Here is a 15330-nt window from a genome sequence, read left to right as displayed (position 1 = left end):
GATCGATCGGGCAATAACAGAATGACTAGTTCGGGTGCGTCAGAGAATCTATATTCTTCGATTTCTTCTTCTATTCAACAGTGAAGTGAGGGGGAGGAATATTTCCGTCAGTGCAATATTTCAAGAAATGATGTGAAATTATTGTGGTTCGGACAAAAAACCAAACAAATTAAATTAAAAATGATAAATAATCAGGAAGAAGGCATTTTAAATTATCTTTTAGTGTAAATTAATAACATATTGTGATATAGAGTGTTTTTTAAATAATTATGAAGATTTGGTTGCGAATGCTAATCACTTAAGAATCGTACACCCTTGTGAAATCTTTGTTTATGGATCGATTTTAATTTTTTTTTGTTGGATAGGCCTTTGAAAAATTCACTAAAATCTTGCTTAAAGTCATGGCATCTGGGACTATTTAACAAAAGAGACAGAAGAGAGAAGTACTATTGGCGATTTTTAAAAAAATAAATTGGCAACGAATTCTTATTCAGGAGTACTTAGAACCCAACTATACCAATTTCTACAATGTTTCAATGTATTTGAAATATTGTTTATGTCCCGCTTATGGTTGTATATCGTTGTAAAATCTTTGATTACGATTTGATTTTAACAAAATTTTTTTAGTTGGATAGATCTCTCAAAAACGCACTAAAACATTATGTTGGTTTTTATATCAACCTAAAGTAATGACCAAATTTTTGATGTCAAATAGCGAGAAGGGTTATTAGCGATTTCTTTAAGGATAAAATGTCAACGAATTGTTATTCAGGAACACATAAAACCCAACTATACTATTTTGATAATTATTTTCTGCTGGATAGATCTTACTAAAATGAAATGAAACTGTTTTTTCATATAGCATACACTAAGGTGATGACTAACTGACATAGTTTTTTGAAGCAGAAAATCGTACTAAAAAGTACTTTTCGATATTTTTTCAAATTGAAAATGACAACAGATTCGTATTCGGGACTAAGCAAAAGTAACTAGTCCAATAACGAAAGTTTTTATTGTTTAAAAAAAATAAATATTGTAACCTTGTAAATGACGATAATTTTTTTAAGTGATTTTAAGATATTACAAATTTTAATTATGCAAATTTCGGAAATAATGGTAAAACACTTTTTAAGGGACACTTAGTTTTGGTTAGTTGGTCAGTATCATCTTAAAACAATTAATAAATCTTAGTATTCAATATTTCCTGATAGTCCTGAATAAGAATTCGTTGACACTTTATTCTTAAACAAATCCCTAATAGCCTTTCTCGATATTTGACATCAAAAATTAGTCCTAGTTAGGCATGATGTAATAAGAAACATACGATTTTAGTGCGTTATTGAAAGATCTATACAACAACAAAAAAAGTTATCAAAATCAAGCGGGTATTGAAACATAATAAAAATTTATATAGATGCGTTCTAAGTACTTCCGATTAAGAATTCGTTGCCAATTTACTTTTTTTAAAATCCCTAATTGTACTTCCTTCTTCTCTCTCTTTTGTTAAATAGTCCCGGTTGGCCATGACTTTAAGTTGAAGCAATAGGCAAAACAAGGTTTTAGTGCATTTTTCAGAGACCTATAAAAAAAAATCAAAATGGAACAATAAACAAAGATTTTACATGGATGTACAGTTCTTAAGTGGGATACACTGTACCGTGCATTCAATTTATCTTGAAAACATTTTGATTGACGTAGGGTTAGTAGTCAAGTTTTTTCCAAGTGGCGTATAAATACAAAACACTATTTCTTTGACATATAAGCCTACATCATATTTTTTTAATTGGAACTGTATATTATATATGTATTTAATAGAATAACTTATTCCGATTACAATAATGTAACACACTTTATACTTTAGTCTACTCGTTTTTGACAAATCGGGAAAAAGTAAATTTTTATATAATTAAACACATATTTAATATACAGGGTTTTCAATTTAAGAAAATATGATGTCGGCTTATATGTCAGACAAAGATAGTGTTTTGTTTCATACTTTTTTTTGTTTACCTTGATATCTCTAAAAACAAAAAACTAACAGCCAATTAAAAGGTGTTATCAAGATAAATTGAAGGCACAGGACATATATTTTTATTTGAATGGCGGACATATTTCAATAACACCACAAAAATTAGCAGGGAAAAAACAAAACTCAATTAGTCGCCAACCCTGTACCATAACCTCAATAATCTCGCACAATTTAACATTTCACATGTCGTGCGTTGGTCAAAACTACGTCTTGTCTGACCTCATTGATTCTCATTTGAAAAGGAGGAATTCAGGCTAGCTTGTTCCTATTTACTTATAGCGATTCATGTGGTGCGAAAATCCGCCACTGTATCGATTTTTTCGCGTTGGGTTTGGAGATCCTTTGATCCCTGAATTAATGTTTGTGCGCAGCTAATAAGATTCTGTATACTCCCTTAAAAGCCCAACTGACGTAAAAAAAAGTACTCCAAGGTAGCACAAAAAATAAACGAACGCCGCCCGCGCGTACACGTTTAATAACGGAGTCATTAAAGCTTTTATTAAACAAAGTCCTTTCCATTATAGTGTTTCGCCGGTCATTAAATTATCCTTAATTCTAAGTTGGCGCATCGAAAAAATTATACGTTGCCATGGTTCCCATATATATTTCAAAAGTTTTCGTCGGTCGCGGCCATTGTGCGTTCTTTTCGGAGCTGAACGATAAGGATAACGATTGGAATTTAATTAGTGTGTGCGGCTCATTAATACGATGCCACATAGCTTTCTCGAAGTACCGAACAATAGGCGCTTTTTATAGTGCCCCATAGCATCGCGTTGGCACGGTATATAATTATGTTTTGATAAAGACGTTAGTAATTTCGAGAGGTTAGAATTGGGCCGTTCACGGTGCTCTTTTGAAAAAGCTTTCGGCAAAAAAATCAACAAAATCCCACCCGTGACTAACAGCTAAGCTCTTTAGATAATTGCTCATATGAGGTGAAATTGGACATGACTTCGGCTTAGCCCAGAAAACCAAATAATATCGCGTAAACATCAGTCAAATCACTAGCTCCGGAAAACTTTCGGTTTGTCAATAAATTGAAATTAAATGATCAAAAACACAAAACCCATTTTTTTACAATTAAAATACCATAATATAATGGTAAAAAAAATAAAAACTTGCTAGCAAAATTTATATGATAGACTTTATCATATAAATTTCTATGTAGAATTGCACAGTTACACTGCCGTACTACTCCATATTAATATGGCATTGTTTATATGAGCTTTTATTTTGGGGTCTTTCTGCACATATTAGTAGTTGTATAATACATGACTACATATAAAAGAAAGTACATATGTATTGTAAATGACGAAGCACATGTTTTTAACACGTTTATGATAATATACTCAATACATATTGGCAGTTTTTTCATTCAGCTGGGAAAATACACCTTTGGGTCACCTTTCAAATATACATCAGATTTTCACTACCTCCCAAGGATGCTAAGTCTATCAAGAGGAATGAGTATATCAATCCAAGTCAATTTTTGCGATGGCAATAGATTGTTTATTAGAGAGTGAAGAAGTTTTTACTTTTCTAATCCGGGTCGTTTTTTTTTTAAATTTTGTCTTTTATCTTACGAAGCAGGATTGTATGGTAGTGTTTGTGTGAAGGACATAGACTTACTAATTAATGAAAATGACGATGAAACGGGGCGTAATAATAATAATAAAGACATAAGAAGTTGAAAATACCTCATTTCAACTCCGTTAATGGTTTCATTTTTTACAAGGATGTCTTAGGCATACCAAAACACAGAAGGTAAGACTTTTCCTACCCACCTGAAACTATTTTAGCCACCTTCAGTCGATTGCTGTTTCTTTCCACGCGTGTAGTTGTGAATCCACGCCTTCATTTTAAGCATTTCTAGCTTTATTGTGATGTATCGTCTAGCCCAGTTTTTACTTTTTTCGTGGATAGCCCCAGCATTAGCAATTATGATAGGTTGTCAAAAAATATTCGCAATTGACGACAAAAACAACGGGTAAATTTGTATTCTGTCTGAGTTGGGGCCGAAGAATTTTTAATGTATCCTCGTATATAAACTCCTATTCCGACAAACCTGTTTCACGTAGTATAAATTCGTATTTAATTGGCCACAAGCCGGTCTAAATAGGCACAGATTGACAAGACTGAAAGTCCCTTTGTCTCGAATAGCTCAGCTTGTCTGGCATATACGAAATGAGCTTTGACCCTTAAATTCTCTCACCTGGGGCCAATTGAGCGCAATTCGAAGGTAACGGATACGGTTGTCATACTATTCAATATAGCAGAGCTGCGGCGTTGCCACATTACCAATGGAGGTGGTTAAGCTCTCGTTATAGCACCAAACATATTAATGGTGGTGTGTACTTTAATAACAAGAGAAACTTATTGATTGAAATTCGAACATTTTGGCTTGCATTAATTATATATTACATCAACTTTATTATTGTCAATATATTCTTTTTTATTTTTTTTTCTATACTCATTTTTAACGCCTACCATCTCCTCAGGTAATAAATATTGAATATAATTTTGAAGGATTTAGATAAGTTACTAATTGCTTTTAGCTTCATTATGATTTATAAATTTAATTTCAGAGACATATAACTAGGATTGATTCTTTTTTTTTTCTTGTTTTTAAATAAATTTCTGTTTGCTCGAACTTTTGAAGTTCATTTATCTTATATATTTAAAACTTCCCAGAGAACTTTTAGACAAAAGCTGATGCGTCACCTCTAGTTTCTTATCTCAGCAATGCAACAATGGCTTAAATTTAAATAAATTATATAGTCTATGTTCCGGGGCCTGTTTTTTTTGAAATTATCTGAATTTTTCTGTGCAGCTTCGTAGATGCAAGACGCCCAACTTTCTCCTCTCGAAAAAGTTCTATCGTAATAGCTAAGAGATTGGGCAGGTGTGAAACAACTTAATTTAATTTCTTATTTTAACCGTGAAATAATGTTATAACAAATATTAAACAACAATTATCCTACAAAAAAATGATACGATCATTGTCCTCCAACCCAATTATGTACCATTTACTGGAGCTTACGAATCTATCACTAACGAGCTGATTTTTATTCCCAACCTTAATTAATAATGGTAGAATTAAATGTTCATATTGTCCTGCAACTTACATAATAGGTCTTCACAGTGCGAAAATGCTCTATCTCAATAGTTAAGAGATTGGGTAGGTGTGCAACACGTTGATTTGAAAAATTTATTACTAACAGTAAATATCTTAGTTTAATCGTGAAATAATGTTATAACAAATATTAAACAACAATTGTCCTACAAAAAAATTATATGATCATTGTTGTTCCGCAACGCAATTATGCATCATTTACTGGGGCATACGAATTTATCACTAACCAGCTAATTTTTATACATAAGCTTTATTAATAATTGTACAATTAGGTGACCATATTGTCCTACAAATTATAAAATAGGTTTTCATGGTCCTACAGTTAGAAATTTTAAAATACCAAGTAAGAGTAAAAGCAAAATTTTTCTTATTGCTCTAAAGCATCTTAAACATAAATATCAAGACGTGATATTGCCTGAAAGTTGGAATAATGATATAATAGGTAGTCATTCCTCTTGTTATAAGGAATTCCGAGTAAAACCAAAATATTTGTCTTATGGAAGGTAAGTAAATAAATTATTATTAAAATCTAATCATAAAAATATAACTTCTTTGATATATTAACTTGCAAAATATATATGAAATAGTAAATCAAACCATTAATTCGACCCACGTGTTTTTGGCCTGCGTGTGTTTTATTTATTTGACTCGGTTAAATTTATGATAAAATAAATAAATAATAGATATTAACAATTATTATACATGACTGTTACTACTATTTTTTTATCTAATTAATATAATGAAACCACACTAAAATTTTTAAAATTACGTCACATAACCATTACGCAAAATAAAATTATTTCAAATTCTTTAAAAAAAACTGGCAAAGAATCTCCATGAAGTAAATTCTTTCTATTCCCGTTTGTAAAATACCTAATTACACACCGATCTAGCGTGCGGGAAGCGTCAGTTTACCACGTCAGTTTCGTTTCCCATGAATCCGAGCCACTTCGGACATTTCCGGAATTTTACCGCACGGGTCTGTGAGCAATCGGATGTTTCACAGATATTTCCCACTTGTTGAGTCACTCGTTTATTAAACACTCGTTCCGCTCGTGTCAAATAAACTCGTCAGTCAAATGCCGTTTACCGCACTTAATGCATACTATTACTTATGTGTTTTGCATAAAACGAGATATTTACTTAAAAAATATGATATTTATTTTTCTTATATAAAAAAAAATGATTCTGCTTGATAGTTAAAATAAATGCTACTAGACTCTTTTACATATAAAAAATTGTTTGTTTATTATTTTCCAACTTATTTTATCTACTCCTGTATCCTTCAAAACAACCACCCACCCACCCGCATATTCGTTTATAGATTCACCAATCGGAATAGCCTATCGAAAATTGAGAGAATTTTTTTTTTGTTCAACTTATTCCACCTATTTTTATAGATAATTATCACTAACATATTTTTATTGTTTCCTAAAATTTCAAAATAATTCTATTTTTGCATGTATATCGAAAATGTTATATAAAATAAGAACAAAGTATTAGTTGGGCGGATGATCAACAAATTCATAATAATCGAACTAGTGATAAATACCTTTTTTTTGTTGGCCGTAAAGTATGCTAAACTACAATTTTTTATTTGTATCCTACAGTTAATAATAATAAATGTGCCACCAGGAAACTGACAATTTTCAATGTCCCAGACAACAATGATCATATCATTTTTTTGTTTAATATTTGTTATAACATTATTTTACGATAAAACTACTACTTACTGTAGTAATAAATTTTGGATTATCTCCAAATTAACGTGTTTCACACCTGCCCAATCTCTTAGCTATTACGATCTAACTTTTTCTCAGAGCAAAAAGTTGGACATCTTTTGAAAACGAAGCTACACAGTAAAATTCAGCTTGTTATAAATAATTTGAAGAAACAGGCCCCGGCCCATAGGCTAATATTTACGAGTTAAAGAAGTTTATATACGTTTGTTTAAAATCAAATGTATCTGTATCTATCCATTTTTAAAAACACAATTATTTTTATATACATTAAGTCAGAGCGCATCTTATTATAGAAGAGTATTTCAACCTAAACCGCTAAATAGAAAATTATTGAAGCACAAATAATTTATATAAAAAAAGAAGAACCCAGAATAAATCCAGATAAAGCAGAAAATTATTTGCAAAAAAAAACCATAGGCATAGACACTTTCTTTGAGCTTCAAGCGATCGCAGGATGTATAATTTAAAGTTTCCTACGACCTGTGTTGCATCTGAAGTTTAATTTGTTGAACAGTTTTTTTTTAATGCTTTCTATTCTGGCGTATGTATGTACTCTAAAATAGAGTTCCAAGCAGTGAATGAGAATTCTAGAACAGATCTTATCATGATATCGAATGATGGTTATATTCTTAAAATGTTTGTTAGTTTCGATATGAGCCTCAAAGTCTTTTACTTAACCCTTTTCAGCTGTTTATTATCAAGTATTAAGTATTAAGTTATAATTTATAGAATCATTTTTCCCTACGAATAGAATACATTGACATTTATCAAGATTTAAGAATATTCTATCAAAATCGCTCTGGAGCTCTAACACATCTAAATGTCTAAATGTTCGTCTAAATGATCGTCAAATGAAGCATGAATAGAAAGAAGTGTGAAAACAAAGGCCAACATCGAAAACAAAAATATTAAACAATAAATGGCAGAGATGTGATCCCTGGGGACACGAGAGGTAACATATGCTCAATTTTTTTACTATTGCCGGCAATAAATTGAGTTGTAGCTATGACATAAATTTGCAATAGTTGAAAGAGATCGCTATAGACAACGAAATTCCCAAGTTTTATCCTTAGAGTAGGATGATTTACTTTATTAAAAAAGTCTTTGAATAATGAGTGTCCATAGCGCACGTCTCAAAACCATTTTCCATAACAACAATATCAGACACCAGAACTTCAAATCCTGAACAATGTTGTTTCTCTGTATTTCCTTGAATTTTGCAAAATGTCTGGAAAGCAATTTGTGTTTGTGATTCATCCATATCGGTCATCTTACTTATTTCATCCCCAATGAACGTTGAACTTTGTTTCATATTTTTTTACAAAAAATGGGGATAATATTACGGAGCAACTATTTTAGGTTTAGGTATATATTTTTTAATTAACAGCTACCTAGCTCCCCAGCATTTTTAGGCTACACCCCCGTCTAGCCTAAAAATGTATTCTCGGTTAAGAAAATTACAGAAAAACATAAATGCGTATCAGAACTCTAACAATTGCCTATTATCGGGACGCTTGGTAACCAAACAGCGCTCCAATAACTCATAGAGCGCTTTGAGCGGCTGAATCAAATGGGGCTCAATTCTTCTAAAGGCGCGCCCCGTTCTCCCTAAATTACCCGAACTCGGGGGGTCGTATTTCACCGAGGCCGCCTGGGCGATAGAAAAACACAGGTGACTGCCTGGATCAGATTAATGGCCGCTATTGAATCTCCCCGGCTCTTATCTCATTATTTCAATAAATTACTGCTCGGCTGGCGCTACAGTCGGCTCAAAAGTCAGTGGCGTAAATATGACGGCACCTTGTTACCGTAACCAGGTATAATTTTCTCTCTTTCACACGAACGACTGATGCCTGTTCTTACCAGTCGCATATAGTAAATGTTTATTACAATATGGAATAAATGTTCTTTTTTTGTGAAACAGCGAATAGCAGCCTTCGAACCAGGAAGTATGAACACATGGACCGAACTCACCCACACCATTAATAGAAGAAAACTCGAATAGTTTGGCTACATGGTGACAAATACGTCTAAGGAAGTGGTGCAATAAAACATCGGTGGAACTATTTAGATCTGCGGTTTCCAAGATGAACATTGCAATTTTGGGTGGCAACTTCCCAAAACACTTGACGAGATCTAAATTGACGAACTGCCAGCGGGCATGTAAATTAGTTGGATACTTGTTATTCGTTGAAGACGAGCTTTCAAATTGTCACGCATGCGCATATTAAACAGCCCGTCTGACATTTCAAAAATTCTTATTAGGCATAGGCAGGTTCCCTATGTATCTAGTAGCTATATAGTTTCGCCATAGCGCTATCTGCAACTAATATGAGAAAGTTTTGTCCCCAACTATTTAAATAATCTAAAGGGGCGGGGTCACAGTAACCAGAGGTGTTCAAGTCCAAGTGGAAGAAAAAAAACTGTGACACGTATTATACAGATGTTAAAAACTATGTATTGATGATATTTTCAAAGTGGCGAAGATCGGCATATCTCTATAGGAAACATTCGACGCTAAAATAATTAGAGAAACTTTCACAATTTTACCTAATACATTAGTTACCTCAGCAAATAACGCTAAAGCCTTGCTTTAAAGGAAGACGTTTTACAAACTTTTTCAGCTATATACGAGAACTCACGGTGAGTGTGTGATATTCTGGGCGTAGGAATGAATATCCAATATAGAGTTGTCAAATCTGTCAAATAGTTTTCTACTGCTTTTCTGCAAACAATAGTGCATCAAAGGCTTTCCAGAATTAAAATATATTTTAATTCTGTAGCCAAGCAAAATTAGTGCTGTCCCTGTCGGCGACTTTGATTATATCACCCAGTACTTTTAATAAAACTCAAGCTGTACTTGAGCCAGATTGAAATCCAGATTTAAATCCAAGAAATAAATTGACTATACATTATTTTTTGAAAAACCTGAGATAAGACACACACAAAAAACTTATTGACGTTGACGTCTGTCAATTCTGGCAGCCATGTCATACTTCATTCAATTAATGTTTTCGTACAGTTTTGCGAAAATATAACCAAAAACAAAAATCAAAACAAGAAATATAATAGGCTAAACATTTAAAAAGATCTTCAGATACTCGCTTATTAAGCTCTCTGCACGAGTACCAAAATAAAATTGTGACTGAAATGACGTTCATCAAACTTGAAGATGGTTGCATTGTTTTTGCCCGAGGTTCATGTCTGCGTTGAACTTTTTCTGTAGATGTTGTTTTAAAAAATAATTCGTTTGGTATAGTTCGTCAACTATCCAAATGATAGTTTTAGGTCTAAATTTGTCCTTTAAGTTATCGGTTGTTCCAGTAGAACTAATTAAAATTACGTGTTTTGCTTTCAATAATCCTTTACCTTCTACAAAACTCCAACTTTCACAGTTTAAATACCATACAAATGAATTTTATCGCAAGAGGTTACTTTTGCGTCATTTTTTAAGAAATTACACATCACAATTATAACAGAAAAAGTAAGAATATAATATCTTTATTATTCCACATATTTATAATACAATCAGTGTTTTATGGATTTCGTCAAGTAGGTCAAAGTTTGGTACACAATATAGATCCGGCAAGTGAGGCAGAAAACTACATTAAAAATTTATATAATTAAAATATGATAGAGCACAAGAATACAGTGATAACAACCATTCTAAATTCTAAATTATAAAAACAATTTTTTGGAGAATATAATTTAGTTTGGATTTAAAAATTTTTATATTACTACTGCTTTTTAGCTCTGGGAACATCGGTGTTCGTAAAATATTTTTTTGAAAGGTCTAGTCCATTTTGTTTAATTTAATTTAATTTGTTACGTGTATTATAGTCGTGAAAATCTCCGATTTTTTGTACACTTTTGTTTTTATACATCCATAAACCAAACTTCCAAGGCAATATTTTAAACTCTTTCTTTTGGAAGATGAAAGCAGATATTGCATCACCGAAATTTAACCAAAAGAGAATAACATAGGATAATCTCGAATGGATATGAGCATAGTACAAATTTATCATGCATTTCCGATTCAAAACAGTTTTTAATTTTTTTTATTAGGAAACAATAAGTCTGCAGATTTGAAGGAAGTAATTCAAATTAAGGTTCCCAAAATAGGATTTCGTCAAGTTCTAGTGCTAAAAATTTAGCATGCTATTTCACCGGCCTCCTCGGCCGAGTGGACATTCACATAAAAGTTTTTTTGTTTCGTGGGCATTTGTTTTTGAACATTCAAAAAGAGTTCGTTGGTGTTAAACCAACTATTTAGCAATGTGCTGAATTAATTATTTCTTCAAGAGTTTGATATTAAACTTGACCAGTCGTCAAAGAACTCTAATAAAACCAAACTAGGCAGGTGAGCAGAAAGTTCATTGATAAAAATGATATCTGTACCTTACAGTACGCCTCTATCGACCGATTGGACTTGAGATTCTTTAATTTGACACAGGTTGCCCTTTTCTTGCATTATTTCAACATATTGCCTACGATTGGTTAAGCACGATCAAAACCAGTTCCGAGCTATTCCACGAATATCGTATTCAAAAAATTTTCGTGGTTCATACAGTCAGTCCAACGACCTTTAAGATCCCAAAATATCCCTGCAGGGTCCTCTCCAGATTCAATATGGTTGATAGCGTCCTCCAGAAATGAATGAATCGCTGTTTGGGTTTGGGTATCTGTTCTGAAGCCGATTTGACGAGTTTATTGTCGCTTATACAGGTAGAATGAGCTGGTCAAAGGTTCATGTAAATATTGAGATTGCAAATAAAACGGACACGTGTGTTTACTTTTCGCAGCTCCACCATCTTAGAATAAATTCGGGGATAATCAACTTTATAAAATCTATTGTTTGGGTTGTGTGTCACATCGTTGATATATTACAGCATAACTTTCCCAGTCTGGTTCTCAAATTTATACTCCTGCCAGCGTCCATTTACAGTACTCGGAGCATATCGGGTAACATAAACACACATTGTGTTTAACACAGGCATAGAAATTACCTTCGGGATTTGCTACGCGAAACGTTCGCTTTAAGATGCTAAACGATAATCAACCGAAACAAGGCTCGACGTTAGTGCACATGTTTGTTCTCCACTTATTTGTGGCGGAGAGGTCCGTATATCCGACAAACAACATTGTTTATCCCGAACACCTGCGTTTTGTTCCGAGTGACCGCAATACCTCTTTATATTTCCTTGTTATTGTTTGCCGAATTTCAACCCGTGCTTTAGTAGCGCAAATAATCAGAAAAGCGTGCTCAGAAACCGCAATGAGATTGCAATAAGTCAAAAAATCTCAGGAATGCAGCTCCCAACTAACATTTTTCCCAGCTTAAGGTTTCATTATAGGGTAGCGGATATTTGCAAGGGATCAATAAGAAACCTCAGCTTTTAGAACAGTGTTCATAGTTGAAATTGTTGCTGTTATAAGTTTTGTAACACGTCTAATAAATACCAACACATTTTAAGTTTTAAAAGATTGCATCTAAAATGTTTCTGTTTCTTTATCTATACAGGCTTTGTTATTGGTTATATTTCAGATTTTTTTAAAACGTTTTATAAGGTTCTTAAATACCTTACCATAAAATTTTTGCTTATGGAACGACCGACTTCTTTAGTTTGCGCAATTTTGCAAGGTGTTTTAATTGTATACTTTATATTTATAAAAACTCAGCACGCTTCATTCAAAAACAAATAAATTAAGAATAACTGAATAGTGAGGCTATGATTGCAAAATTAACATCGTTTCCAAATGATTTGCAAGTTTAAGTTTTATAGCGATTACGCAAGTTTTTATAAATTTATAAATGGAAATAATAAAACTATAAGATTCCAAGATGATATTAGGGTTTATTGCAGTTGCTATTAACGTTTCTATTCTATTACGTTTTTTGAAAATGATATAAAAACCTGGATAGTTGTCAGTCGCAAAGGCCATTCCAAAACTGGCGTGGATTAAAATTTTGAAAACATAACATTTTAATAAAATATGCAATGCCGCATGTATTTACGTTTTGACGAACTGTGTAAGTGAAGTCTGTGTGGCAATTCCTCATAACTATCAATTGTCCGTTATTGTAGACAATAATTGGAAAAATTGGAATTCTGGGACTAGCGAAATCTGTAACCAATGTATCACAGACCACCTTGTTTCCAAGCCAGCGCAAGCTAGATCAGTGGCGGGTGGTACATTTGTAACTTGTAAATTATATTTTGCCTGCCCATTGTTCTAACCTATCTAAAACATAAGGGAAGTTCTCATAAAATTTCATACAGAGCGGGTATCTGTTATCAAATCGTGCATCTAAAGATCGTGATATCACGTGTTCTGCAATACGTGTGTGCCTGCGCTGCAATAAAAATAAAAATGGATGACTATCTAGGGCGAGTGTTCTCGTCTGTCAAACAGAAAACAAAAAAAATCTAAAGCAAATTTGTACAGACTCTGTAAAACCCGTTTATAATTCATAAAATAGTAAAATTAGTAAAAGTTCAAAAAGTGTTCAACTAATACAAAGTAACTATTAATATCACTTAGTGCTTATTCAATCGGGCACTTTTGAAATGGCCCACCGTGTATATAGATCCATGAATAATAAAAGAAATTGTAAACGATCGTCAAATATCGCTACTCGTTTGAGATTGTGCATTTAGAACCTATAGGAGAACAAAACCATTTTTGTAAAGCTCACCTTTTTCAGATCGACCGTTACAGTGACGTATTCATATTCGGGTCCGTAAAATAGAGCAGGACTCTGCCACCATCGGTTCGATCCGTCGATCGCGAAGTTGATTGGATGTCGTTTGCCCAGGTCCGGACTAAAATCATCGCAAATCCCGCATCGAGTTTTGCCGGTGTCGGATAATCGGCAAAACTCTTCTCTGCCGCTGATGCCGCAGGTGGCGTTAGCTGAGATGACGGCTTTGGTGGCCAAATTAAAAACGGAAGGCCACAAACCGGTGTTTGATGCTGTGTTTCTTCGCACGTTGTTGCCGATTCCTCGGTTGTTTTTTAGGAACTTCAAGGCTGAAAGAAAAAGAGGATTGGTTAGTTTTCATTAAATTATATGGCGGAAGCTTCGGAATAAACATTTCGTGCTCGACACATCGAATCTTACACTGCTCCGTAAATATTGTTTTATAAGTAGATATACAATTATACATTGTGATCTTCAAAATAACTTCTTTATAGAGCCACGCAGCACTGGAGGCCATTCTTGCAATGCTCATAGCAGTACTGGAACTTCGATATTGGAATAGAATAAAGACTCAAGTGAAGCAACGGGTCAGATGACTGAAGAGCCACAGGAATGTTTTGTCTGGTCAAAAACTTGTTTATTGAAATTTCTGTGTGATAAAGAGCATTATGGTGGTGCAACACCCAGTTGTTCATAATGCTTGGTCTTTTGCAAATGACCATTTTCCAAAGATTTTCAAGAATCTTCCGGTAAAAGTGTTCGTTGGTCGTTTGGCGGAAACAAGTAGGCCTTTATTTGATCTTCGACTTTCTCATCGTTGCTTTTATGGATCTAGCTGACAGGTTGAAGCGTACCCCACGATGCTGTGTCGCTTTGTTTCTGAGTCGTGCTCAAACGGCCAAAACTCGTCACCCGTAATGACAGAATATGACAGTCAAAAAGTTAAGGCACCTGATGCCCTTTTAGGATTACAAAAAGTTTTTTTGAAACATTTTCGAGCTGATGTTTCTCATCTTCGATTCAATGGTTGAAAATCGCGGATTCTGTCGACAGTTCATCTTCCTTCTGAAAATGCCTTAAACCACTGAAGAACCAGGGGTCTGGACAAACCCCTATCTTAGTAGGAGGACTGCTCAAATTCAGCAAGAGTTTCTGTTGCATTGTGTCCAATTCTATAGTAAAACCGTTGATGTTACACATTTTCAGAATACAAACACAACATGTTCCCCTTCCGCCCTCCAAGCGCAGCATTAACAGTGTTGCCAGAATGCCATGTTGCTAATTATCATTATTTAATTTACAGACCTCGCGTATGATGCCCACGTGGAACTACTTTAGCCTATTATTAGAATTCTACCTATGACTAAACTGAAAATTCGCCGTTAAAAATTGTTTTAAAATATTTTAATATGGCGCCACGTCCAGTGTTACTTATTTATTGTATATTCTTTTTGCATTGAATCTTACAACATTAATGTTTAACATTGACATTTCTGTTGAAATGTATTTTGCTTTGGTGCACCGATGAAAATAGTTTAGAACCATAATACCAACATACAGCAAATGGGAAGAATATTTTGCAGAAGCAAAAAATACTATTTTCGAGAAAGTAAGTAATTAAAGATACCAAAAATGTCACCGAGATCCAGAGATAATGGACCTTGGTTTGTACCGTAGAAAGATTAATGAAATGTTTGGTTTCTTCTAGAATTCACTATTTCAG

At 33.5% G+C, this 15330-nt stretch overlaps 1 protein-coding gene across 1 annotated transcript in view; it reads right to left on the bottom strand.

Moving 5' to 3' along the window:
• LOC132696324 (laminin subunit alpha-1) overlaps positions 1 to 14807 on the bottom strand; it is a 218221-nt gene extending 203414 nt beyond the window's left edge. Inside the window, exons 1-2 of the mRNA XM_060661083.1 lie at positions 14690 to 14807; positions 13602 to 13936 (exon numbers count right to left, since the gene is read on the bottom strand). Coding sequence (XP_060517066.1) covers positions 13602 to 13936; positions 14690 to 14807 — 453 coding nt within the window. The remainder of the gene's footprint in view (positions 1 to 13601; positions 13937 to 14689) is intronic.
• Between the last annotated feature and the right edge of the window lie 523 nt (positions 14808 to 15330).

This window comes from Cylas formicarius, unplaced genomic scaffold (assembly GCF_029955315.1).
Source record: "Cylas formicarius isolate icCylForm1 unplaced genomic scaffold, icCylForm1.1 PGA_scaffold_1__22_contigs__length_36826433, whole genome shotgun sequence".
In the NCBI taxonomy this organism is placed as follows: Eukaryota; Metazoa; Arthropoda; class Insecta; order Coleoptera; family Brentidae; genus Cylas; species Cylas formicarius.
Note: the sequence above shows the minus strand (reverse complement) of the source record. Positions and strands in the feature narration are given on the sequence as shown.